Source organism: Dromaius novaehollandiae, chromosome 5, assembly GCF_036370855.1.
Source record: "Dromaius novaehollandiae isolate bDroNov1 chromosome 5, bDroNov1.hap1, whole genome shotgun sequence".
In the NCBI taxonomy this organism is placed as follows: domain Eukaryota; kingdom Metazoa; phylum Chordata; class Aves; order Casuariiformes; family Dromaiidae; genus Dromaius; species Dromaius novaehollandiae.
Genome location: NC_088102.1, coordinates 35,287,335 through 35,314,483, shown reverse-complemented (window position 1 = coordinate 35,314,483; position 27,149 = coordinate 35,287,335). Strand labels below are relative to the sequence as shown.

At 37.7% G+C, this 27,149-nt stretch overlaps 1 protein-coding gene across 8 annotated transcripts in view; it reads left to right on the top strand.

Moving 5' to 3' along the window:
* Positions 1–27,149, top strand: part of MEIS2 (Meis homeobox 2) — a 172,349-nt gene that overhangs the window by 7,339 nt on the left and 137,861 nt on the right. For all 8 annotated transcript variants that reach the window (XM_064512420.1, XM_064512421.1, XM_064512423.1 and 5 more), the window contains exon 7: positions 8,916–9,030. In XM_064512420.1, coding sequence (XP_064368490.1) covers positions 8,916–9,030 — 115 coding nt within the window. The remainder of the gene's footprint in view (positions 1–8,915; positions 9,031–27,149) is intronic.

Genomic DNA, 27,149 nt, shown 5'->3' with positions numbered 1-27,149 from the left:
CCCGGCACGGGTCAGTCCTAGAGCCTGAAAATATTTTTGGACTGAAGCCTTAGCCTTCATTTTCTCATTTTTATTTGGTAAACATTGTACAACAAGATTTTTGTGATGTTTTACGTTTTAAATGTATTATTTTGAGAAAGAAAAGTATGTAGCTGTTCCTGAAAGTTTCTCTGCTTATCAGTTATCTCATCTGTAGATAATAAACTCTATGAGGCATGACACTATTTTAAAAATATTTGTTTTATGGCATTTTCCAACCCTAAATTTGTACGTGTAAGTACTAAGGGGGTGTACTAGAAAAGAAATTTAAATGAGTGGCAACCTGAAAGATATAAGCTCATTGTGTGTATAATTCAGAGCAATACAAAAAAGTATATGTTTCTCCAGTGCAGTTTCTTTACAAGAGTGTGTTTCAAGTGGAAGTGTAGAAATGGAGCATGCTTATGTTTATATTGAAGAGATTAGATAAACTAGCCTGTTTAGGGTTCTGGCAGATGGTGAATGCTCAAGCCAATTTGCAGTGCTCCATTATAATATTTAAATTCACACACAATGATAGGACAAGGGCGGAGGGGGTTAGCATTTTGATAATTTGATAACTATTATCTTCACTAAGAAGAATCTCCTCATGCTTTTGTGGCCCAAAAACCAAACTCAAGTAAATATGACAACCCATTTATCTTGCACCCGTTAGGGTTTACCACTTCATTGGGTATTATAATTTAAAGCCTTTTATTTCCTGGAGATTTGAGCTATAACATTTTTACTTTAGCCCCCTGCTATTTGTTTTGAAAGGAAGCAATAATTTGTGCAACCAGAACACCAACTGGGAAATGAAGAGTTGTATCACATAGTTACATTTTATTCATGCGTTTTGGGAAATGTGTCTCCTTATTGGATTTTTTTTGTATATTAGCTTGTTTTCCCAACAAAACTTTAATGCTCTTTTATAGCTTAGTCAAACTATTGTGTATGTACGTTTAGATTCACATTGTACTAGATTCCAGCAAGGAGAAATCCACTTTTATTCATAAAGAAGGAAAAGCCTTAAAAAATTGTTCATATATAGATGCAAGAGTATAAAGTGAACTATCTTTTGTGAGCATCTACCTGAAAATTTAATAGTTCAAGCATGCAAATTTGTCCAATTTGACTCGCCAGGTTTATTTTTTCATTTGCTTTGATATGCATATTTAATACATAGCCTCAGGCTACATCTCATTTGGTGAAAGTTGGTGCAGGGGTGATGATGAGCCACTTCAGAAGGACAGAGACAGCATGTTGTTTCCTCTGTTTTATGTATTGGCCCACCATTCTGATCCATGCATCTTCCCCTCATGGTTTTATTTGCACATGAAATACTAGGAGCATTTCAACTGATTAGCTATGAATAATGATAGCCAAAAAGAAGTGTAGTTTAATTTGCTGTGTGCCAAGGTTTCTCTTGTGGAGGTGACAATTTGTGACAGCTGTTTGACACCCCCAAAATCCATATACCTCTATTCTTATATTCTTATTAAGTGGTATCAAGCTGCACTGTGTGTGTGTGTGTATGTGTGTGTGTGTGTGTGTAAAATGTGTGTTTTATGTGAATATGTGGGGTGGTGGCGGTGACAGTGTCAGTGGTGAACTCAGAACTAATGCAGCCCTCTAATGCAGTTTTATTCCTTTGCTAGACCTGAAAATGTAGCTCAAGGGAAAGTAACAGAATGAAATGCAAGATTAGCTAATATTTACCACAAGACTTTTTAAGTGGGATATTCAGATACTGCATACTTCCTTTTTCAAAATCTACGGCTGTAATATTTACGTAACTTAATTGTAAAACAAAAACAACAGCAACAAAGGAATGGGCTCTTTAAAGATGCACCTGTACTGGAAAAGGAGACAGCTGTAAGCAGTTGTGCTATATGTGTTTGGTAATAAATGTATATGTTGAATTTTATTTTAGTGCACTATTAACTGTTATGTAATACAGTAAGTGTAAAAGGGCCAGGGACTTGGTAAATCAAATAGTGCAGTGCAGGCCACAAGAAGCTGAAACTTTTGTTATTACTCTGCTATGTTTAGTAAATATAACAGACCATAATTAGCATTTGAATTTTTAACATCCTCATATTTTTTTATTGCTCTGAGGTATTAGCTGTAGATGGGAAGAAGGTAATTACAGCTATGCCCTGGCTGAAACAGATCCGTTAGGGGGAAAAAAAAGAAAGAAAGAGAGAGAGAGAGAGAAAGAAAGAAACCTTTCCAGCTGCAGTTCAAGTTGAGTTTCCCAGCACAGAGAATTTATTATTGTTCAATATAAACATGCTGGGCCCTATCCTGCAGTCTGCATTCAGCCTGAAATATCTGTTCAGGCTGCCCACAAATCTTATTTTTTTCTTTCTGACTATACAAATCCGAAAACTGTAACGCTGTAAAATTTGGGAATTTTTAAACTTTTTCAAGCATATGATAGCATTCTCTACTTTATTTACATTTCTTTTGTACCTGGCTTCACCTGATGCCACACGGTTTTTGCTTTAGCATAAACCTGCTTTGAAGCTTAGTACTTCTCTTGTAGAAATTTATGGACCCCTTCCACTGGCTTTTGTGGGAGCAGGATCAGGGCCGCAGTCTTCTTGATATTTGTTTATATGCTAAAGTCAATTTGCAGCTGAGAGGTAATAATATATAGATCATCATTCATAAAATATAATTAAAAATAGGTAGAAAAATACATATATCTCTTTTTTATAAAAGGACTGTTGACAGATTGGAAATCTGATGCCTTAGCTGTGGAAGAGAAATATTAGTTTGAATATTAAACCTTTCAGCTCTCAAATGAGGAGATATTAGATAGCTTTTTTTTTGCACTTGTGGACTTCAAGACATTTTATATTTCTTTATTATTCCTTATGGAAGACTGGTCTATGCAAATTCCTGATATCTTGCAGATGAGAAAAAATATAAACAGGGTGCTATATATCTCTCCCAGTTACATAATTAAACCTTTTGGTCAGATTTCGCTGACTAGTGAGGACGTGGTTACTGGCCCAATGCTGCATTCTCCAGGTATTCCGTACTTTTCTGGGCTTTGGTGGGAGTTTTGAGCATGCCAGAAATGCAGGATCGGACCCCAAAGGTGCTTTCTTATTTGTAATACGTCAGAAGAGGAACAAAGTAGCTAACTGAAGCAATAATAGGGCAACTTTTTTAGCAACCGATTTTCTTAGTATGTGTGTTAAAAACTTGGGATGTTGCCGTAGGCCCTGCATGTTCTCAAGGGGCAAGGAGCATCAGGAACTTTCGGATACCGTAGAGAGTATTGCATATTTCCTGTTTTTGTTGCGTGGTGCTGTTCCAAGTCACCGTACGGTTCAAATTCAACTATTTTGATTTTAATCTGAGCTCCCGCAATCTGAAATGATAACACATTTCCCTGTCTATTTGATGTCGGTGTTCCCTCTTTGGTTTGATTGGCCTATCATTTTAGACGAAGTGTAGCCACGTAAAATGAAGTAGAAGGAGAATAAAAAAAGACAACAAACACCTGATTTTTCAGGTCTCAGTTCCTTACTGACAGGTGGCTTACATGTCTAATTTCAATTTTAATTGAAAAATACAAAGCACATACCTTTAAAAAAGTTGCCACATTCTAGGAGTGTCAAAAATTCCTCTTGACACTTCTCTCAAATGCAAAGCCTAGGGATAAGGATGTCAGAATTAAAAATTAAGTATTTGTAAATATGTAGAAATGTACGCAAATATCTGATAGATCGCAATGCTTTGTCTTTTAACTTGTGTAATTCTGCTGCAAAATAGTCAGTTATAAAATCATGTTAAACATGCATCTGTAAGAAAATACACCTTAGTAATATCAAGAGCAGTCTTTTTCAAAAACATACATATCATGCCAAATCACTGTTTTTCATGGTCCATTTACTTATTGAAAGTTTCTTTATAGAAGTTTATTATTGTCACACTTCGCAACAACCTCTAAGATATCGCCTTCAACCTTATAGGTATAAAACACACACACACACACGTACGCACTTGTGTGTGTGGGGGGGGGGTTAATATGTCTGGCATGGTATATCATGTTTTGATATATGGCAGCACATAGGGACACAGTGCTGTGGTCTCAGTCCTGTCAGTAGTTCCACTGTGTTTACAGGTGTTACTTGTAAGAACAAGGTGAGCAAGATTTGGCTCGAAGTTGAGGGGGAAACTGCCATGTGTATCAGTACTTCAGTGCAATTTTGTGCTTGTGAAATTAATTTACTAGAGCAACCTGCAGACCTTTGAGTCCAGTTATCATAATAGAGAGTGAGTCGTAGAGCTCTTATATTTTCTTCTGTGAGAGAAGGTATGTTTTATTTGTTCACTCAAGATAAATGGTTTGGTCCATTTCACCCGATAAAATGTAAGGGCCTGATCCTGTCATGGTTATATGCTGAAAACTTCAGTTAAAGTGTGTCTGTGAGCTAAATCCTGCTCATCTGACTGACCTGGACATCAATTGGCCTGATTTTGATTTTACTTCCCAGTTATAAAGCAGAGGTAACTTCCTTATAGTTATTTGAGTTTTTAATATCACCATATAAAACAGTGTGAAGTCAGAATCAGCCCTAGTGGGACTACATACACTCACAAAAATTAGCCAGACTTTGTACAGTGGAAATTCTTGGCATACGAAGTAAGAAATGCAATTTAGCAGAAGTTTATCCTATATCAAATATGCCTTACAACATCTCTGTTCGAGAAATCCTGTAGCAGTTAAAAACTCTTACAGTTTCCACCAGATTTGCAGCATCGACAAAAGAGTAACACATCAGATTTGCTTTGTATACCAAGAGACTCTTGTCCTTTCTGTTGCTCTTTTCTAGATTTAGCAAAATTCAATGGTGGTGCTAAATCAATTTTTTTTAACTTTCAAGGGAAAAAACACTGGCAAAATTGTGTTTTCTAGGGAAGGCTGTGTGTGTAAATGAGAAACAGTGGATAGCAGCAGAGTGATCTCCTGTGGCCCTGCTAGTACAAGCTTTCCCCATATTGTCTCCTGCTTTTATATTAATTACAACTTGCATTATCAGCTGCGAGTCTGTAGCCCAGCAAATAGAAAATACTGCCCCTGGAGACCTAGCTTCTTGTATCTATTTTCCATCTCCTTCTATTGTGCTCTACTCAGTATTCACTGCTTTTCTCTTGGTAACACTGCTCTTTAACACAATTAGGTAAGAGCAAGAGGAGCACCATATTTGACTCCCAATTATTGAAACTACTGGGAATAGATACATGTGTGCTGCTTATCTTCTGTGGTGTACGGTAGCAGTTTAGGTCATACGTGTGTGTATATGTTATAGTCCATGTATATCTATATTTGTGTGTGTATATACATACATATCTATATATACACATACACAAAACAGGCAATTGCATTTTAGCAGGCATCGTCCACACTCTTTGATGAGTTTCTGCAATGTAGATTACTAGAACCTGCAAGAAGTAATTCACCTATTGCTATCTCTACTTCTTCTTTTTACAGCGCAATAGCTTAATACAAATTTCACTGAAATCAACAGAAAAATTACCATTAATGTCAGTGGACTCTGGATCAGGATCTCTCTAGATATCTAAACTATATTGATTAAGTGTTTCTAGTGAACTACTCTTCAGATGTGTCACTGGGTCCCATTTTTGTGGAGGTATACATAAAATAACTACTTGCGATTCGGCATTTGGCCAAGAAGTTTTTCTTGAGGGATGTGAAGTTGGAAACAGTCTAGAGGAAAAAACGGAAGTTGACTGACACGTGCAATAATCTTAGTCCAAAGGAAAAAAATGTTTTTTATCTGGCTGTAAGCTCCACCCCTAGAGTTATTTTCATTTGTTATAATATTAAATCACAGTTATTTTCCTCACTTTCAAATTCTTCCAGCGTCCTACTGTCGCATCTTGTAAATATCCTGTCTTATTATTTCTATCCTTCAACAAAATGCTGCCAAATTGTTTCCTCAGGAAAATTGTGTCACAAGAAATACACTGAATTCCCAATCAATACAGTCTGTCTTTCTAAAACTGGGTCTACAAACTGAGGTCAAGAACAACTCAGTCTGGTAGAGACAGCAAGTGTTTTCAGCTGCAGGAAGTCCTATGCAGTGATCCTTTCCAAATCATTACATTTTTGAAACATAAAGGCCAGCCTAGCTTTTGAAATACTGTATGATAGGTTTTGGATGACATTTGCCTTAAAACATAGCTGAGGTGTTACCAGTTAATTATTGTAATTTTCATATGTGTGATAAGGAGCTCCAACAGCAGCCGGCTTAAGAGAGCCTTCAGTGCATAAAATTAACATAACTCACTGTGTTCCCTGAAAAGTTTAGCCTAGGTGAACATGTTGCAATTATTACATTTTCTAAAACAAGGTTCCAGCCTGATGTTGTTGGAGGGCTAAACTCATGCTATGCTATTGTTTCTTTCCTTTTTCATGTATTTCTTCTAGTTCTTTATCTGATTACCATCCGGCAAACAGCTGACACTAAGAGGCTGCAGAGGGCTGAAGAGCTCCTGTCTGCTGTTTGCCTTCAGCTTGAAGCTATTTGAGTGGCTTCCTAACTCAGAGATAAAAAGAGAAGCTCATAGGCACAACTGTTTTAATCCAGGCTGTAAAGCAACTTGCTTGGTTTTTGCATTTTATTTCCATCTGAACTTTTTCCTAACGTTATTTTCAGCCATAGCCTGTTGTATCCCCCCCCCGCCTTTTTTTTGAATACCGTCCGGGCTGCCTGAACTCTCAAGACTTCTCATCTTTCTTTTTCTGTATCTTTGCACCTGACTCTGTGAAATAATGGTAATTTTTTTACTATTAAATTTGGGGGAATTATGGTAGTTATAGCAATTTCAGAGACCTAATTAATATAATGGCCTCAAAAAATATTAAATACTATTGTTAATCTGTTTTTCTCTATTGCAATTCTGTGTTAGAAAAGTAGATTAGTTTGATAGGGTGGTTTTTTTTTTTTTTTTTTTTTTCCTTTGATTTTGCTGTCTGTTTTGCTGGCCAGTTAGGGGAATTTAAGATCCTAGGCTATCTTCTCTGATTTACTCATATCGTCTTGCTGTGGAACTGCGTGTGTGTTTGCATGTGTGTGTTTGTGTAAGGTGAAGGGGATTTGGATTTTTCTTACCCTCTGGTCACCTAAGCCTTTATTCAGAACCTTTTGAAGTCACAGGCTCTTCCCTTTGTCTATGCTGTGATCTGGGTCAAGCCCTTCAGATTTATGTTACTGGGTTTTGTAGCAAAATGTTATTTGGCAGTTCCAGTTTACGTTGCCATAGAGCATGTGGTACTAATCAGTGCTAGGAGATTACTTGGAGATGTTTTGATATATTTTTGGAACCTGATTCTTATCACATGTACACTGGATTTTACAATGGGTAAATCGGTTGATTTTGTTGAACTTACTCCGGCTATACATTGGGGTAGACAAAGTCAGAATTTATACCTAAGAATTTATCGAAACTCGTCGTTTGCTGCTTTCAGGATCTCCTCCTTCGTGCTTTAATAGCCCAGTGTTTTTCACAATGTGAATTAAAACATGATGAATCCTAACGAGCAATGTCTTTCTGTTATTGTTTTTTTGTTTGTTGGGAATTCTTAGAATGTGCTTGGTTAAAGTTGTCACATACAGGTGACAAGTAATGCAGGTCCAGCCCCCAGCCTGATCTGTTTCATGTGTTCTTGCTCTCCTTTTCTGCCAGAGGAAATTCCATCTCTTGCCTGCCTTCATGTGGTGCTGATAAAGCTCTTCCTGTACAGTAGAATTCCTGTTTTCCTTTAAGCAACAGCAGGGTATTGGGAATGATCAGGAAAGGGGAGGAGGACAGGAGGAGAATACACTCGACCAAGTAGCACTAAGCTGTAACATTAAGTTTTTCCTTGCTTATTCCTTTAAAGAGCAGCTCCTCACACCAGGAAAGCCAATACTCAATAAATTAGAAAGCTAGCATGAATTATGTGACTGAAGTACGGTAGTTGAGGTCTGTCTTAGCCAAGTTTTGTCAAACTTCGTATGTCTGTCTTCTGCAGTCTCTTTTGTCGTGTTTTATGCATAGTAATGTAGAAAGGATTACATAAAAATCACTATACGTGTTATTTTATATAATCACCTGGTGGTTATTCTTGACAATACTTGTAAGCGAACTGTTAGAGTGATGCATCTAGAAAGTCTTTTGAAATGTGTCATATCGAGGTGGGGGGCGGGGGAAGCATCTCGTTTGGTGTGTATAACGTGTTTCAGAGGAAGTTTGCTTTTTCCCCCACAGCTTTCCATTTGCTTGAAGTTTTTCCAGCATTCATATTGGTGGTGGAGAGAGGGTGTGAGGGCACGTTCCTCTCCCCTGCCTATTCTCCCCTACTTCTTGCAACTGCCTCCCTTCTCTTCCTCTCCCCTCCTATCTCTAATCAGCCATGGCAAAGCAACAAGCGGGGAGCGCATGGTCTGCCAATTATCCTGATCCTAATGTGAACACCTAGTGTTGTAACCTGTGCGGGTTAGCAGATGTGCTCCACTCCCTCCCTCCCTGCCCCTCAGTAGCTCATTAAGAAACTTAATTTTTTTTCCTGAAATGTTCTTTTGCAGTGCTATTAATACGAATAAATCCAGATAACTCTTTGAAAAGGAAAAAAAATTAAAACACCAAAAACCCCACTGCCCTTTATTTTAACAAATCAATCTTTGTACCTCCTCTGCTTGTCACTGCTGAAGAATTATTACACTGTGCAAACAGTATCAGTGTTTGGCACATTTCACAAATGCTAATGTGTATACTTTCCCCCCTCCCCTCTTCTCCCGGTCTTCTTTCTGTTCTTCATTTGCTATTGGAATGGGAACTGTGGAAAAAATTCCTTGGCACTCTGACACCAGAATCCTTCATCTTGGAGAGACCACGATGATGCAACCTCAACGCACTCGGCAGGCACACCGGGGCCCTCCAGTGGGGGCCATGCTTCCCAGAGCGGAGACAACAGCAGCGAGCAAGGTAAAAGGTCAAACTTTTTCCCTGTGCAAAGCAGGCATGACTAAAATAACTCCAGCTTTTTTATTATATCAGTGCATCTGCCTTAGAGTAAACATAGAGTGGCAGACTTGCAGTGTAATCAGCTGTAACTTAGGGAGACAGTATTTCCTTTTCTTAACCCACTTAGCTGTATTTTATTATTATTTCAAAGAGAAATATCTAATCTTCAAACAAGCTTTGTAATAACAATTGATTAGTTCTGCCAATTCCTTTACAAATTTGGTTATCTACAGTTTATTTTTGTGTGGTGTAAGTAAATATAATGACAGACATACTTTCCAGCTGTGATGCAGTTGTTTGAGCTCGGTTATAGGCAGAAAATTTAACCTGTAACTTTAGCTGGGGAAAAGACTCCTATAAGAAGTTATAAAGCTATTAATTTATATCAAGAAGATGCAAAAACCCCAAATCTGTCAGAAAAATGTTTCTTGCAATGTTTGCTTATACAAACTCATTTTTGCTTCTGAAAAATCTTAATTCCGAATGCCAAATAGAGTTGTACCTAAACTGCAGAACCACTCTTGGATCTGTACAGTGAAGCCCTCTCCAGGGTACGGGAGGTTTGGTTATTTTAGTTTTTTTGCTTTATTTCCTACTGTTTTTCACCTTGTGTGTAGTCATCTGCGTCCATGCTGAGTGAGTGTCCAAGGCTGTCATTTTGATACGATAGTGTAAAATGCTCACTTGTCACAAATGCGAGTAACAGCAGAGGTACAAGTCCACAAGGCTCGGGCCTCAAGTGCTAAAAAGTGGGGTAAGGATGGTCTGCTGTCACTCTTGGAACTTGACCCAGGATTATGTTTTTAAGACCATAGTTCAAGGTGGTCTCCATTCTTTTTTTTTTTCGTCTTCTTTTCTTCCAAGCCTCAGCTAGTAAGTATGACATTACCTTTTTAAGGCCTTACATGTGCTCCCTCTATCTCATGCATCTGCAGCATTTTGCCATTGCTTCTCTCCCACTTTGGGGTTACACACACCAAACATAGCCGATTGACGGATCTGTGATTCAACAGGCTGCACAGAGTCCCGAAGCTGGGGAGAGGCAGCAGCCTTCTGCTGCAGCAAGGGGTATTGCTGCAGTAAGGTACGTCCTCTGTCATTAGGCTTGCACTTCAGGCCACTTCCCACCATGGTATTTGCCATGCCTAGGGAGGGACATGATTTCATGTCTCTCATGTGGCCCACTGTTTGTCACGCAGCTAGATCCCTATGTCCATCTTGTGATCTGGGATTCTAGGAACTTGCAAAGTTTCTCTCTGTTATGTTGGTTTGGGTTTGTCTCCTATTTGTATGAATTGTTTATACATTTGTAATCTTATTGCTGATAGAAAGCAGCCGTGACATAGGGTGTGATCCAATTCCAACATGAGTCATTCAGGGTTTTTTTTCTGTGTGGTTGAATTGGAGTGGTATGAGGCCCAATGTGAACTATTGTAGCTTCAGTGGCTAATGAAAGGGAGGGCTTGACTTCTAAGCAGCAAATCTGTGTTACCTCTAATAGTTGGCCATAGACTTTACTTCTGAAAAACTGTTTACTTTGTCTATTGTGGCTAAGAAGCTTGATGTAGCAGAAGATTGTTTACATACTTTAAAAAATGATTCCTTTAAGTCGTCTGCCACAATGTGTTCATCCACCCCTAGATAAGACATATCCTTACACCTGTATCTCCGCTCTGTTCCAGCAATCACATATAAGCTGGAAGTCATTTTTCATCAAGTCATGTTTGATACCTGGATGTCAGTGCGAGGGATTTCTTTGTATCTTACATTTCACTATGCAGTCTCTGATCTCTTGTCATGTAAATTAGGGGACTCAAGAAATATTCCTAAGCTTAAGAAAAAGTAGTTGGTTACTCTGTAACTACACACGCTTCCCATTGGAAGCTGGGGTTTGTGGTGAAGTATATGATGTAAATGAGTATGTTGCACTTATTTCTGCAGAAGATAACCAATTGCGGAAGGGCCAGATTAGTCGCTAGAGTGGTGCCTGATCTAGCAGGGTAAAACACAGCTAATATGCTTCCCTTTGTACCCAGTTTGGCTTTTTAAAAGGAGGCAGTCGTCCAGTGGCAAATCAGCGTTCCGCTCAGCTGCTGGCAGCCGAAAGATGTATGATCGTACAGTACAGACAAAATTCCCATTGGAGACAGCTTTGGATTGCTCTCCATCTCTCATCCCTGGGAAAGATTAAAAAGAGGGAGGCCTGGTACAGAGATCTGTGACTTTTCCTTACACTTTCTTGAGGGGCAGGATTTACTTTATAACTCTGAAATGGCAGTGATTTGGTCCCAACCAATTCTAAGATTACAAAAACAGTCTCTTGACCCATTCTGGCTTAGTTACTTATTTTGGTCAGCTTTGTTCCTCTGCAGTTTTGTTAAGACCTTCCTCAAATGCTCCTTCAAGTATTCCACTTACCCACAAGGATTTCTTGAGAATGGGAGCTCATTAGAGTCTTAGGTTACATTAGCAACCTATGGGCTTTTCTGCTGATGCCTGGTGGCAGCAGAGATTGATTCAAGCTACAGCCGGTCTTTTCTGGCTCTGTTTAAGAACCTATCTGTGATTCTTAAAAAAATTTAAAACAAAAGAGCATAGGAGTTTTAATTGTTTGTGGAGGACACTTTCCATGACAGCACATGATGCCTGTCCCATTGGTATCAAAAGGGTTAATCTAGTCAAAGTTTCAAATGATTAGAAACATACTGGCATTGAAAGAGTTAAGGAAAGGGCCTTCAGGCAGTAAATGTTGAAAGATTATCCTAATTTTATTAGTGGTGAGTGTCTGTGTTGTTCTTAACATGTCACCTCACTTGTTCAACAGAAAACTAAGCTATACAACATATTGATCATCTAACGAACCTAAGTACTAGTGGCCTGTAATCTACCAAGCCTTTATTGACTTTATTCCAGTTCAGATCCACAAATGCAGATCAATGCTGCATAATACTGTTTTAGAGATTAGTAATTATGCAGTGGATCTGATCAGCTTCTCCTTGCCCTGGAAAGAGTTAAATATATCCAATAATAAAAATAAAACACTAAACATCTTACAAGGGAGAAAAAAGGAGAAGCTGATTTAATGGTCTAATGAGGCCATCTTCCAGAGACTTGTTTTGTGTAGGGCTTGCTTTGACCTTTCGCTTTGCTCAGGAGCCCAACGCTTCATTTTTCACATTCTTGCAATTACGTTAACGCTTCAAGCATTTCTGACTCCAAGTCAGCTAGCAACACCAGGCATAACTCAACACTGTGAGTTTTTCTCCTCTCTGTAGATTCATTAACAGGTCACTGGGGTCCCAACTGAAATTTAAAACTGACTGGTTCTGTTGGGTTAGTTGAGTTATAGCAAGGGAGATGGCAGGAAAGGGGCTGAGAGAAGGGGAGGAGAGACAGAAGACCCTGGAGTTTTTGCCAGGGAATATATGTGTAAAAAAAAAAACCTAAGCAGAAGATTAAAAGGTGTGTGTAGCTTTATCATCCAGTCTTTTCTTTGGAGAGGGAAAAAACATATTTGGAAGTCTTCTGAGGTATTCTATTTTCCTTATTCTGTGTGAAGCAAGTGGAAAAAGGCCACTGCCTTTACATACAAGACTAAATGACTTCTGGAATTCTGCATCAGTTTGTACCACCATGATGGATATGATGCTACCCGACTTTAATTCTTATTTAATCTCTTTATGGGATGTTTCAAATAATGACTATGGCAGATTATGCATGAAAAGTGGGAAATAAATCTTTTTAAGGATAAAAACATGTGGTCTACAGGAAAGCACTGGAGAATAATTTGTTTCATATTTTATACCAGGATTGTATACCTGGTTTGTTGTATTCTTAGTTTAGGCATTCAAAGGACCTGATCCTGAAAGGTTGTGATTGACCACAGCCTCCGTCTGACATTGCTGGAAGTTCAGCACCTTTCAGGATCAGATCTGGGTTGGTAAACTTGACCATAAGTGAGAATCCAGAGACAGAAAACTTGTTCTAAGTTGTATAGCAGTAAAAATAATAAAGGGGCATCAAATGCAGCTTGCCTTACTCACACGAGTAGTTCATTGATTTTTGATGCAACTATTTGTGCTGAGTGGAAATGATCTGTGCCTCTATATAAAATAGTTGAGGGTTGCTCCCTAGGGCAATATCTTAACATGCTTTTGAAACACTTGTGTGATAGTTTGCTTGTCCCACAGACTCATTCGTAGTAGCTTTGTGTGGGAAAGTCTAATTCTCTGGGCCAGGGCAAAGTCAACTGAGATAGTAGCTGAAATCACATATGCTCATCCTAGGTTACATCTTTGGGCTGATGCATGTTGGAAAAGTTAGGTAGTATGTTTCTTGCTCATTATATACCATTATGAAATACAGAAATTTATTTACAGAAGTAGATGGTAATGTCCAAAGGCCTGTCCTATTATTGCAACTATACTGAATCAGTAGGTATATGAGAAGTAAAGCTTTGAACCAAACTTTAATAGGCAGAAAAGGGAGATGGATAAGTTGCTGATATTTAAACCAAAAAAAAAAAATCTTTCTCCCTACATATGTATGTACATATGTAAGATTCATACAAAGTCTTTCATGGAAGTTTATTATTCAAATGTTGACAATACAGCTTTGTTTTTTTCCTAGTTTTGTATGTATAGATAAATCTGCTGAGGATAGTATGTATATTCATCTTTAGATTTCAGAACATTTTTGTTTATTTTCACCTATCAAGCTACTCTGTGCAAGGGTATGCTTTTATCTGAGGAAAGCTCTCTGTTGTAAGGAAGGAAAAAATAAAAGAAAAAAACCTAACAGAAAGGCTCAAACTTTCAGACTGTGAAAAATCAAACTTCCTAATAAATAATGCTTCACTGGAGATGCATTATTTCAGAAGGCGCAGCTCTCATAAAGGTGAACTGTATGAAGTATGAAAAACTCTTAAAGAACAATGACTTTTTTCAGCTGAGGAAGATACAGGAAGAGAGTAGCCCTTATTAATTCATCTTTTCCTTTCAAGTTTGAGGGGCCCATCCTTGTGTTGATATGTATGAGTAATTCCCATTAATGGTGATGGGAGTTACGCATGTGCACTGACAGAAGAATAGACCCCTCAGTGTTCAGAGCACATGAAATTTACATTTTTTTCCATTGCTGTAATTGAGATGTTGACAAATTGGAGAATATTGATGAGCCTTTGTTTTAAGTATTTCTTGCCAAGTTTGTTTTATTTTTCATGGTTTGAACAATGGTGTGGGTTCAGAAGCAATGAATAATAAGGGTAAAGATAACTTTGTATTTCAATATTTTGATGTGCCAATATGAAATAAATTGTCTTAGGCAAATGGAATATGCTGTTTTAATCATTAGTTATGCATGAAAGAAAAATTGATGTTGACATCTTTGCTGTAAAATCGTTGTAATGGGGCCTTCCTTACAATTCATTTTTGTAAAATTCATTTTGTACATTTTGCAGCAATTGAACAATCCCTGCACTGTGAATAGGCAGAATTCCCAGAAATACTGAGACAGTTGGCCCAGTAACTGCTGAGCTCACACTGCACACCACATGCACATTAACCATAACGATTCCAGAACCAGTCACATTTTAGTATCCTCCCATCCTTTCTTTTCTTTCCTTCTACTGCATGAGCAAATACATTTTGTTTGCAGATTTTGTTTGATTGCTGGGAGTGTGGGAGCATTTATTCCTACCCACTCTCCAATAAACAGTATTAAAATTTCATAGTGAATCTTTGCTTCACTGTACAGTTTTCTAATAATCGGGCTGGTGAAAACTGCAGATTCCTCATCTTTTATTAAATTAAAGCTTAGTGTGTGGGCTTTTAAATAAACAGTTTAAGACTCGCACCTCACTCTTAGTTTTAAATTCATGTAATTTTATTTACACACACATGCACACACACACACGCATATATGTATGTGTATATATATCTATATCAACATATACACATTAGAAAACACTTACTTCCATATTCGAAATATGTTGTGCTGGGGTTTCAAATGCAGCCTAGAAAAACTCTGTCAATGGAATGTTTTCATAGTGGCAGCAATCTCTTTAAAATAACCCTAAATACAATATGACAGATGCCATCTGGAATAATCTTTTGCTAGTTGCTTTTAACTTTTATTTTTCCTACAGCTAAGTTCATCCCAAACTGGTCACTTACTGTTATGGTAAACATAGTGAAGTCTTTCCTCCCTTTTGTACACGACTCTTCAGAGAAAATAACTAAACAATATTCCTTAAGAGTGTTACTGGTGAGATGTTTGCCTCTGCCTTCATTGTTTTTTGTTTTTGTTTTTTTAAAGATTTTTTTATCTCTTTCCAAATGAAAAAGGTAGGATTCCCTGTCATGCGATTCTTCCCATCCTAGATCCTACCTAGCCTAACCCAGTTTACCTCCAAGTGTTAGATAATATTCCATTTGCTAAATTATAACTGTATGTTTATTGCAATATTAATGGTTTCATAATGCAACACATTCAAACGTACAGTAGCAAGTGCTTAAATGCCTTCCTGTGTTGTTACAGACTAATTTCTTCCTATATATGCCAACTTATTTGAAAGATCTAGTGTTGGAATCTCTGGATTTTTTTTTTTTAACTTAGTTGTGTAAAGGGATGTCTCCTGATGCCTGTTAGAGTTTAATTTAGAGTAGTAATTAAACTTGAATACTGCCTCATAAACAAAAGATAAACAATAAACCAGCCACGTTCCCTGCTGTTTCATAGCTTTCTTTCCCAGATGTTTTAGCCTGATAATTTTTACATAGTGAACTACCTATCATGGAGTGCTGCGGACAGAGGTCAAAGCCTAGTTCTTTGCAGTTGATTTCAAAAACTTTTTTGTAAACAATACTAGAGTTTTCCTCCATGTAGCTGATAAAATTCTAAGATACTGAAGGATATTCATTAATCTTTTCTTTTCTTTTTTTTTTTTTTTTTTTTTTTTTTTTGTAATTCTCTCCCCATTATTTGACAGGACTGCCCTAATTAAAACAACAACAAAAAGTCAATTGTATCATTGATGACCAAGGAATGTTGTTATTTCTTAATATTCGGGTGCATGGACAGTACCTTAGAATCTTCTTTGTCCCTTTTTTTTTAAACACACTTATAGGAATTGCTTTCTCCATGTTGATCCCAGGCAACTAAGGAAACGTTCCACAATGGAACACTTAATATTTTTAACTATCCCTCGGGCTACTGGAGCTTGTGTCCATTTCTAGACTGCTCCACTGTCAGCCATGATCTTTCTAATTGTCAGGTACAAGTAGGCTGTTCGTTCGCCTGCAGAAGCCATGTTATTTTCACTGGGTGGGGTAATTACTGAAAGCTGAGAATAGCTGCACTAAAGACACAGGGATACTTTCATGATCCCATTAGCATAAGAGTGGGTAAATTATTCATGCCAAGTGAGGATTCTATGGGGAAAAGTATAGTTAATGCACATAGTTTTTAAATGTATCCCTTTCTGCTCTGAGACTAAATTCTTGTTGGATTCAGTTCTCAGACATTTACGGGAAAGCTCTAGTGGCATGTTAGACGCAGTTCATCTCTCTCTGTTTGCAGCGCTCTCAATAGAGACCATCTGGCAAAGATCCAAAAGGTGATTAAACAAAATGATCAGCTCTTGTTGCTGTGTTACATGTCCAATACTCTGGATTAAAAAACATGACCCACAACAGTCAGCTAACGTCATTCTTTTTTTTTTTCCTCTTCCCCCCCCCCCCCTTTCCCCTGTAAGAATTCAGATGGTCCACAAATGTCTATGCCATCTTTGTGTCCTTATGGCCCATAATCATGAACAGGTTGTGCAAATGGCTCTTTCTGTAACACGGTCTGTTCCAGCAGCATAGAAACATTTCATATTAATTGGGTCAGTCTAATGTTCATAATGACATGGGGAAAAATTACCCAAATGTGTTCTTATAGTAAACATAAAAAATGTGTCTTTCTGCTATGAGTGAAGTGAAATTTGACATCAGGCTCATGTGGCTGATTTATTTAAGACTGAAGAAAATCAAAGCATGACTTTGTCATCTGCTGAAAATAGTTTAAAGCCCCTTCTAACCAAACAAAAGGGGGGGGGGGGAAATGAGCTGTGGTTTAACACCACAATCGGCGATGAATTTACAGTGCTATTCAGAAGAGTACTCCCTTATCATAAACAAGCTGATAATCACACTGAATCTAACTCCCAATTAGCTCTTTCTTCGCTCACAGAGATCAGCGTACATGTCCTCCTTAAGCCGTGATATGTTGCTATTGAGTCAGACAGAACATTTGTATACCTTATGTCATATTCAGAATTTAAGGATTAACACTATATATTTACCAGAAAACCCAGCTAATCAGCAAGGTAATTTTTCAAACCAATCCCTTTGATGCCTGAGTTAAGGTAAAAATGCCAAGACTGTGAATAGGGGACATATGTATCTTATCTTTTTGGGGTTGCACCAAATGCCAAGTACTAGCATAAATTCAACAGAAACCAGACACTGTTGGAAAGTAATTAAAGAAATATTGAAATTAAACCTACCATATGAGTGAAATATTTGTAGGCCCACTTTGTTGCATACATAACAATTTGCATGGACTTGAACAGTTTTTTTTTTCCTTTCACTTTTGAGTTGTACTCTGGAACGAGGCAGAGGATTCACCTCTGTATATTCAGTCACAGAATCAGAAGCAACTTCTTCCTACTGAGAATGCTTACAGTCCAAAAATCAGCAGGCTGACTTGAAGAGGAATTTATATAAAAACAAAACAAAGCCTATGCTAAGAAAAATCAAATTCTGCTTTTGAGAGCTTAAAAGATCTAACCGAAGCTGTCAGCTTTCCTTACTGTGTAAGGTGAAAGCAATAGGTAAAAGATACAGACATGTCCAGAGTGCTCGGGGAGGGGAAGTGAGGCTCCCCTAGAGTCAGTGCAGTGTGGCAGATGAAAGGGACCCACATAGCCTTGGGGGTCTTAAGGCTATTACAGGGCAACTCATGCTCTGTTATCATGCTGATTTTCAATTGATTTTTGGCTGTACAGTACTTGTTGAAGGCCCTCTAGAGCATCAAACACTGCATTATGGCACTACACATTGTAATACATGTGCCTTTTGTCTTATTGTCTTTACTTTGCCTGAGAAGAGGAGTGATAAACCGTTCTGCGATTGCTGTAGCTTCTGAGGTTGTTTTATATTTGGGGAAGTAGAAGGGGTGAAAAGTTTGACAGACATTTCTAGTTGTCTCTTAATATCTGTTTGACATATTTGTTTGTGGTTCTGAATTTTCAAATCAATCTGATTTTAAATGCCTGTAAAACATTGCTTTTAATCTGTAAAATTACTTCTCATATAAGTGACTCATTCCAGAGTACTAACTGACCCAGGTCTGGTCTAAATACACTCTCTTCTTTCTCAAACTTGTTGTCTGATTATTGTAAGTAGCTGGTATTAAAGATGGTTAAAGTTGAAGCTCAGGTTGCAGGAAGCTTTCTATAGGCTGAAGTGAGTAATTTCTCCTACCTTTTGGCTTCTCCTTTCTTCACTTGAACCATTGTATCATTCAGGTAGGTTTCCCATTCACTGAAAAACAAGTGATCCACATGTAAGTCTTGATAGGCTGAGGATTTTTAAAATCAGATCAGTGGCTAAATATTTAGGATATCATCTTCAAGATAAACCTTCACCATTTTACCAGAAATTTTGCTTGTATAAATTCTCATGCATGCAGTAAAAAGATGTACATGAATACTACAAATGTTTACAAGAATAAAAATGTACATGTGAAAACACATGCACGTAGAAACTTAAACTTGCAACTTTCTGGTCTAAATTAGCATATGGTCTTAAGGGAATTAAAAGCAAGCAGTTTAACCTTATGGATAGAATGATGCCAGGAGATGCTGACTGCAGCCTTGACTCCCATGCTAGCCGCAGGCATGATCCAAATAACCAGTATGATCTCCAGGAAGCCTTTGGTTGAGTTCAGTGGACTGCCTGTGTTGCCTCACTTTGTTGCCTTGAGGTGGGGACATGGCTGCCTACCAAGAAGCAGCTAACTGCTGAACTGAATCCAAATAATAGGACCGTCTGTAAGCGCCATGGCCTCTCTGACATGCCTTCTTCCCCCATCCGTGCGATAGGCTTACGTGTGGCATGACTGTTATGAAACTGTCATCTATTGTCAATGGGCTACTCTGATATTCCAGGAATGCACAGCTATACAGAAAATTCAAGTATGTTAGTACTCTTGTATTGGCTTCCCTGACTTTCACAAAAGACGCAGTGGATATGCTGCAGTTGTGAATTGCATGATCTATTTTAAAGCTTTCTCTTGTTTCAACAAAGGTGGAAAAGTGAATGAAATAGCCTTAATGTTTAATGTAATGTTTTTAAGTAATAAGGCTTGTGAAGTCAGTAATAAAAGATGACATGGATCATGTCACCATTTCCTGAATGCTAAATGCATAAAGATGAGAGGTCTTAAGTGATGCTTCCAGTGCTCAAAAAACATGTCATTATACATGTATCTTCCTTATCCAGTTATTTTCTTCTCGTAGAACAGGTACAGTAAATACAGACCAAAGTGAACTTGATTTGTGTTCGTATTTAGGTCTCAGGGATCCAAAGGTAATACTGGATTAGAACAAGATTGTGCAATGCATTTTCTCTTCTCCTGTAGGATTTCCTTAATACTCTAGAGCTATAAAACAGGTTGTGGTGTTTAGTCACCTTGCACATCAGTAGTTCTGTCTTTTAAACACGGTCATTGATTTTTTTTCCCCCCTCATCCTGGCATGAGAAGATCTAGCATACCCCCTGCTCTGTTGCCTAAGAGTTTGCAACATGAGCACAGACAGCAGTGGTGAAGAAGGAAGGCTTAGGGCTTCAAAACTGGCAGCAGAGTCATGAATAGTTTGCTTTATGGTTTTAAAGGTTTTATATCCATTTTGCTGAGGGAGGGACTTATAATTTTGTGTAACTACTTGTTGTTTATTATTGCTTTTTCATCTTAACAAACATACCAATCTAGATTTAGTATCTTGTGTTTCCACAGAACTTACTTAAAATAACATTGTAAAATTCACAAAATAGGAGTCCTGCTTCACAGTTACAGTTCTCAAAAAAATTCTTTCTTTTGTTTGTGGGCCAGTGGTGGACTCTCTACAGAAGATTCAAAAGAAAGCAGTGAGAATCAATTAGAAAGCAGCTTTTGCTGCTCAGAGGAGTGGTTAAGAAGACACTTTCCATGTAAAGTCCTGATCCTTGCATGGAAATCAGAAGCAATGGTAGAGGCACTACTGGTTTCAGATAGGCAAAGCCTGGGTCAGACACATCTAAATAAATGACAGCAAAGCACAATTCTCTTATCTTAAAAAACAAACAAGAAAATTTTTCATTTTGTGAGGATTCCCATAGAAACTACAGCATTGCCTGTTAAGACACAGGATCTTCAGAAACACAGCCATAAAGGTCTAATGCTTGCTAATGTTTCTAAACAAAATTTCACTGTGCCTTACATTTTAAGGGACAAATAATAATAAGCCAGCTTTTCTTTCATTTTTTTCCCATAGGCAGGTTTTGAATAACTCCTCCCCCCCCCCCCCACTGGTGTTTTTAAATGTTAAAAAGTGAGCTTCAGAAAAAAATGAATTTGTACTCTCAGTTTGGTTTATTTCCTGAAATACTAACTCTGTTTCAAATTTGTTGGAGAGAACAGACTTACGCAGTTAACTGAGACTTACCTCTAAGGAATTTGATGGCTGTCGTTTGAGCATACTTAATATAATAACCCACCTTGTGTTCAGGTATGTATGGAGTTAGAGGAATTAAAGGATTCTTCATCCTCTACTCTTATATTTAAGTGGCTTATAACGGATGGCTCTAATGCTTGACTGTGTTTGGGTTATTTGTAAAGTCATCTTTATCACAGCATAAGGGGCAACCAGTGGGAAATCATCTGGTGGCAGAGTTGGGATGATGGCTCTGGTCCCCCTATTCCTACCTACAGCCAGTGTAGCGAGCACAGGAAAGAGCAAGACAAAGTGGTTTCCCTGTGCTCCACTGATTTCCCAGCTGTTCTAAGGCTGAAGTCCATTGCTAGCTCCAGATGCTCAAACTTACTCTGAGAGGGCTATCCTAGTCTGCAGGCTACCTAACTTGTGGAAAAAGCTCAAATTATTTTATGGATGGTTACCTTTGTACACCCTTGGCACGACACATTCCTCACTCACAGGCTAGGATCAGGGTCTTTTACTTTCTTGTGTAAACAAAGCATTTGCTATAACTGACAAGGATTGGTGGTGCAGCCATGAAAGGGAGTGAGGGAAATTCAGCAAATTCTCTATTAAGATGTGATTTGTACCATGAAATTTTTTGACAATCCCTGCATTTAATTCTTAAATAAGTAAAGAGTTCTCTTTTACTTATAATCCTGCATTATGCCCACCAGCTTATTGTGGCTACACTTGTTTAAGCAATTACATTTGTTTAAACTTTCCTTGGGCCTCTCACTGTGCAGCTGTAAGTTGGTCATACCTAGATTTAACACGGCCCCCATCTGCAGGGAGTTCACCAAAAGTGAATATGACAAATACATACACGGAATTTTATTGCAGGACTCAGTGCTAAGCTTTTAAGTTATTTACGAGCGTAAAATTCAGAAACTTGCATGAATTCCCTGCCCAATTTTACACTTTGCCTAAAGTGTACGGAACATCACTTAAACGGTGCGAATCAGAATTGTTCAGCGTGGGGCTTCCCTCCCAGTTCCTCGCACTTCAGATTTACCACTTACTGACTGCTCTCTAGTTAGTGGGACTCTTGACCCCATACATGTGTTAAAAGGGGTAGTTCAAGATGAACACAGCCTTCTACTCAGTAGGACTGAAGTGTTCTCCTAGCTCCTACTGGATGCTTGAACAAGCATAGGGCTTAAGTGAAATCCTTCAGCTGAGTCAAAATCTGTTCTTATTTAGGGACTAATCCAAAGCCTGTTAAATCAACAGAAAGATTTTGGTTGACTTCAATGAGCCCTTCTCAGTGATCAGGCCATTCCTTGGTAATACATCTGAAATCAATGGAGTTACATTAGGCTTCTGCCAGTGAGGGGGGAAAAAAAGGATACAGAAGTCTTGGGGACAAGGATTGTCCCTTTCTTGTATTTGTACAGCATCTTACACATTGAGGTCTTGGTGTATAAGCAGTGCTCTCGAGTGCTTCATTGATACAATAATATTTTTAACTTCATGCGATTATTTTGTTCATGGACTCCCACTCAGCTGGGTGAAGAATTCCCTTATTTAAAACAGATATGGATGCTGTACATCCACCTCACACCCATGCACATTCTTTTGGCCTTTTAAACACTTTAAATCAAGCCATCTCAAAAATCAAATAAAAAGGGAGGCTAACATTTTCTACGTCAGGACAAAATAAAAACCACTTTTCATATTTCTGTCTTATCAGGCTGTAAAGAAATCTGTTTTGAGTGAAAAATGCTTACTTTTCAAATCATATATAACTTAATGAGTGTAACTTTTATGAAGTCCACTGCCCTGAGAAAATCATTAAAACCTCCTGTCTTTTCTACGATCAAGACTACCACCTTTTTATTATTTCTTTATTACTACCTTTTATTTTTATTTCTCAGTGTTAAACTGAAGTCTGAACTATTTGCCACTAGTTAAAGATTTTAATGCAGCAATTTGCATTTTGGAGATGGCAAATATTTTTAGTCAAGAAATGGCAAAGAATGAAAGGATCCTAATGTGTACATCAGCATATGCCTTCCATTTTCAGAAGTGCCTACAACAACCAAAGTAGGACCTCAATCTTGCGAAGGATTATACATTGTTTTACTTGATGCATTGTGAGTCCCCTTATTGAAATAAAGGGGCTCACAGCAAGGTTAATACTAACCACCTCAGCCTTTGTAGGATTTGTGCCTGAATGATGAGAGAGCACTTGGAAGGAAGCAGACAGTTCATACAAATGAGAATAATCCAGCTGAGAATCATTCTTGAAACTGTGTTGTCTATCAGCATTTCAACTATGTAATACATAGGACAACCAGGAGTTCCTTCTCAAAAATTGCTAAAAAGAAAACTCCCTAATTATACTTTCCAATTGACATTTTCATTATGGTTCTAAACTATAAATATTTTCCTTAAAAAGAAAGCTGGTAAGTTTTGACTGTTTTAACTTATTAGATCTTTAATTAGATTTCATGTGCGTCTTAGTCCATTCACTTAAATTTCATTTGGTGTATTCAAATACTTTTTCTTCTTTGCAAAACATCCACTACCACATGAAAGTGTATCTGAGTAGGAGCAACTTCCTGGTTCACATTTTTTTGATATGTGTGCAGACTTGCACATATCTTTCCAGATGAGAATATTTAAAACATTAGACTTAATCAAGGTTTTTTTAGATAGTATTATTTTTCCTCAACAGTGTTTTATCTACTTTGTGTAAAATATTCAAGTCCATAAGTATTACATATAAACTTTTGATTGAGAACCTACCAAAATGCTTAATCATGTAGATATATTTAATTTGTTTCATGGCAGCAGGAATAGACTGAGTCCAGTGTCTCAGCTGACTTATCATCTTCGGGTTTTCTGTTCCTTCTGCATGCAAGGATTTTAAAAGACAAAGACGACTGCAGTACCAGTTCAAGAGAAATAACACTGGAGCTTCCAGTGGAAAAGACATAACAAAGATATCTTGGTGTTGAATGTTTCTTAGGTTTTAATTATTTTATTGTTTGCTTTCAGTGTATTGAAGGGATCATCTTTGAACCTTCCTGAAGTTCACAAACTTACTTTAATGACTTCAGTTAGACATAGCTGGTAGCTAACCACTGTCTGTATGGCTGTTATTTGGGGGGCGGGGGGGGGGGGGTGCATCTTTTTTTTCCCCTCCTTTCTCACCCCTCAGAAGAATGAAATGCATCCTATCTTATTCATTTTCAGAAAATCTTCTGTAGTGTATATCTGCAATGATAGATGAAACACTTTTATTTAGCTGTGAATTGGTTATCCTAATTATTTTCCTGGGTTGGCTCTTATTAGCAGTTCATATTCCCAGCCTTGAGAATACTTTGGCATAAAGTTCCAGCTATAAGCAAGCTTTTATGAAAGAGAGGCTTTATTAATTTTTTAGATCTTTCATTCTTTCTATTAATCTATAACTCAGCCTCAACTACAGATTTGCCCTTTTTTTGTTTTGTTTTGTCTTCTGAATATGAATTTGGGCAGGAATATGTTTCATAGTCAGGACTTTCTAATCTGGTAATTCATCAGTGACATTCAGGGTTTGGTTTCAAGCCCTTCTCTGCTTTCTTGTAAACTAATCCTACAGTCCTAGGACCACCAAAGAGAATGTCATTTTAGCTAGAAGCCCGTACTGTCAGAATTCAGGTTTACTGTATGCCAATTAACCCTCCTTTAAGCTCTTCCAAATGGCTATCAATCTGCTTTGTTTAAAAGAAATAAGCTGTCCTTTTATTTCAGAACTAGTAAAGAATTTTACATCTTTCTAAAGCAATTTTCTGCATTCTTACCAACTTCATTGATGTGAATGTAAAGTACACAATAGGTCAAATTCTGACTTCAGTGGGAGTTAATGGGAGTGCAGTCTGTATATCTGAAAGCAGAATTGACTCAATCTTTGCGTGCCTGTGTAGCAAAATATCTTATCTGAGGACAAATTATACAGAGATAATCAGAATACAGATCTGAGTTTGTTTTTCATATTATTTTCTGTGACTACCTTACATGAGCTCAGAGGAGCTGCTTATGTTCTTACTAGGGATATGGAGATGTATTTTTTTTCCTTGTTTATTCACATATAAACATTTTACATGCTTCCTTAGAGAATTTCCTTGTAAGGTTCAGTTGTTCTTAAGAGACTGAGAACTTGTCTAGTGCATAATTTGTAAGCTATGCAAAGAGCACCCTCCAGCTAAGACAAACCCTAGAACGATTCATTTGGACATGGCCTTTTTAATTTTGCTTGCCACTGTAGTACTCTTGGATGCAAGAGTCTTGGATTGAACTTGAGCTGTAATGAGCTGGATATACCCATGTGTGTCCAGGTGTCCAGTGGAGAATCCATGTATTGGCTTTCTCTGTTCCCTTCTTCTGGCAAACAGCTGTCTGTTAGACCATCATTCATTTGCTTTTAGATCGTTTGAGAAGGATATTGTTTTTAAAGACAAAAACCATACAACACCCTCCTTTCTTATGCCTCCTTCACATCCATTAGCTGTTCTTGAGCTGTGTTATTTCAGGTGAGCAGGGTGCAACTTCTGTGAATGCCAAGAGATTATTGCATCCAAAAGAAAAGGGAGAATGTTTGTTACAGAGTGGGCAGCAATGTTATGGTCAAATTCAGGTGGAAATGTAGACTTATATTTGCATGTTTCACCTCAAAGCTGAGTAAAAGCTATATCCTACACTTGCAGAAGAAAGACTCTTCATTTACACCACGCTTCTATCCTTTAAATAACTGATTCTGCAGCCTTGTGCTACTCACTCAAACTTTACTTTCTTGCTGCCTTTTTATAACAGTCTTTAAACAACCTGCTAGAAACTTCTTACCTAATACCTTCTTTTTAGACTGCTATAGGTAGAAAACATTAACATTTCAAAAAATATGAAGCTTTTTGAAAAAACTTACGCCTTTAACATAGCATTAGAATATTTCCTTCTGTAAATCATTGCTCTTATATATTAAAAAGCAGCTGTCATTTGGTTTCCTTCCTGTCTTATGTGTATTTGAGGTTCTTAACAACAGAAGTTCTAAGCTTAGCTTCTGTTCCCTTTTTTCTTTTCTTTTTAGTTGATTACTTAGGGGATCATTACTTAATGTTAATGTACTAATCCATGAAGGTAGGTGTTTTGGGAGGTTATTTTTTGTAGTATGGCAGAGAACAGCAGGACATAACTGAAAATGATTAAGCCTTCAAAAAAAAAAAAAAAAGAAAGAAAGAAAAGATTTTGTAAAATCTAGGGCATGCACAAAGATTTTCAGGTTTTGCTTGAATCAGCCCACATCTGTTATAAGAAACAGTGGATCTGCAGACAGGCCATGGCTTTTGTCATGTCCAGGGGAATCCGCAGAATCTTGGCCTTCATTTAGGATTCCCTCCTGATGAGCAAATTCCCATGGCCGCTTTTGAAGCTTTAAAAGCTTTGGTTTTGTTTTAAAAGGCCTCTGAGCATAGGCAATGTTTTCATAGGCATTTAGAAACAAAAAACTGAGCTTTTAAACCTTCAAATGTCGCTGCGGGGATTCACTTCGCTTCTCAGCAGACCAAGTCTGAGATAACACCTGCAAGAAGTGTGTATTTGTGCATGTGGATTTTGTGAAAATTGTGATGCACGATCTCAACTGACCCACAAATGTGACAGCTGTGTGTGTGTGTGTGTGTGTGTGTGTGTGTAAATCTTATTATGTTTCACCGTAATGCATTTTTAAGGGCAAACTATTATTTTGACTCTTTAGAATGATGGATGTGGGTAAGCCTATTTTGTTTTTGGATTGTTTTCATTTCCTCTCCCTATGTATCTTCTGATGCAAGCACTAGCAAATGTTCTTCAGAAGAACAGACTGAAAGAAAGCCCTCATAATGTTTCATTATCTGAAAATTTTTTGCTTCAGCATTACTTTTTCCTTCTACAGTTAACGTTACTTGCACAGTAACAGGCTGTTTTCTATATGTAGATGGGAGACACAGCTACACCCAGACCGGTGATTACTATACTAGAGATAATAGAAATGACTGGACAAATCATCAGATTGGTCAGATAAGAGAAATATTCTTTTGTGCCCCTTTTCAAATACATTTCCTTACATCTTAAATAACTTCAATAAAACTTTTGTCATGGTTTTCAGAGGTGATAAGCAGGGTTTTAGAATTAAGAATAGATACCAAATGGGTAAATTAACAGTGTTTTACTTCTGTCCTGTGCTATTCTCAAAACATCTGTTAAAGCAAATAAGCATGTATTTCAGGGTTGAAGATACTAATGGGCAAACTTGGCACCAAAAGGCCTGCTGAAACTGACA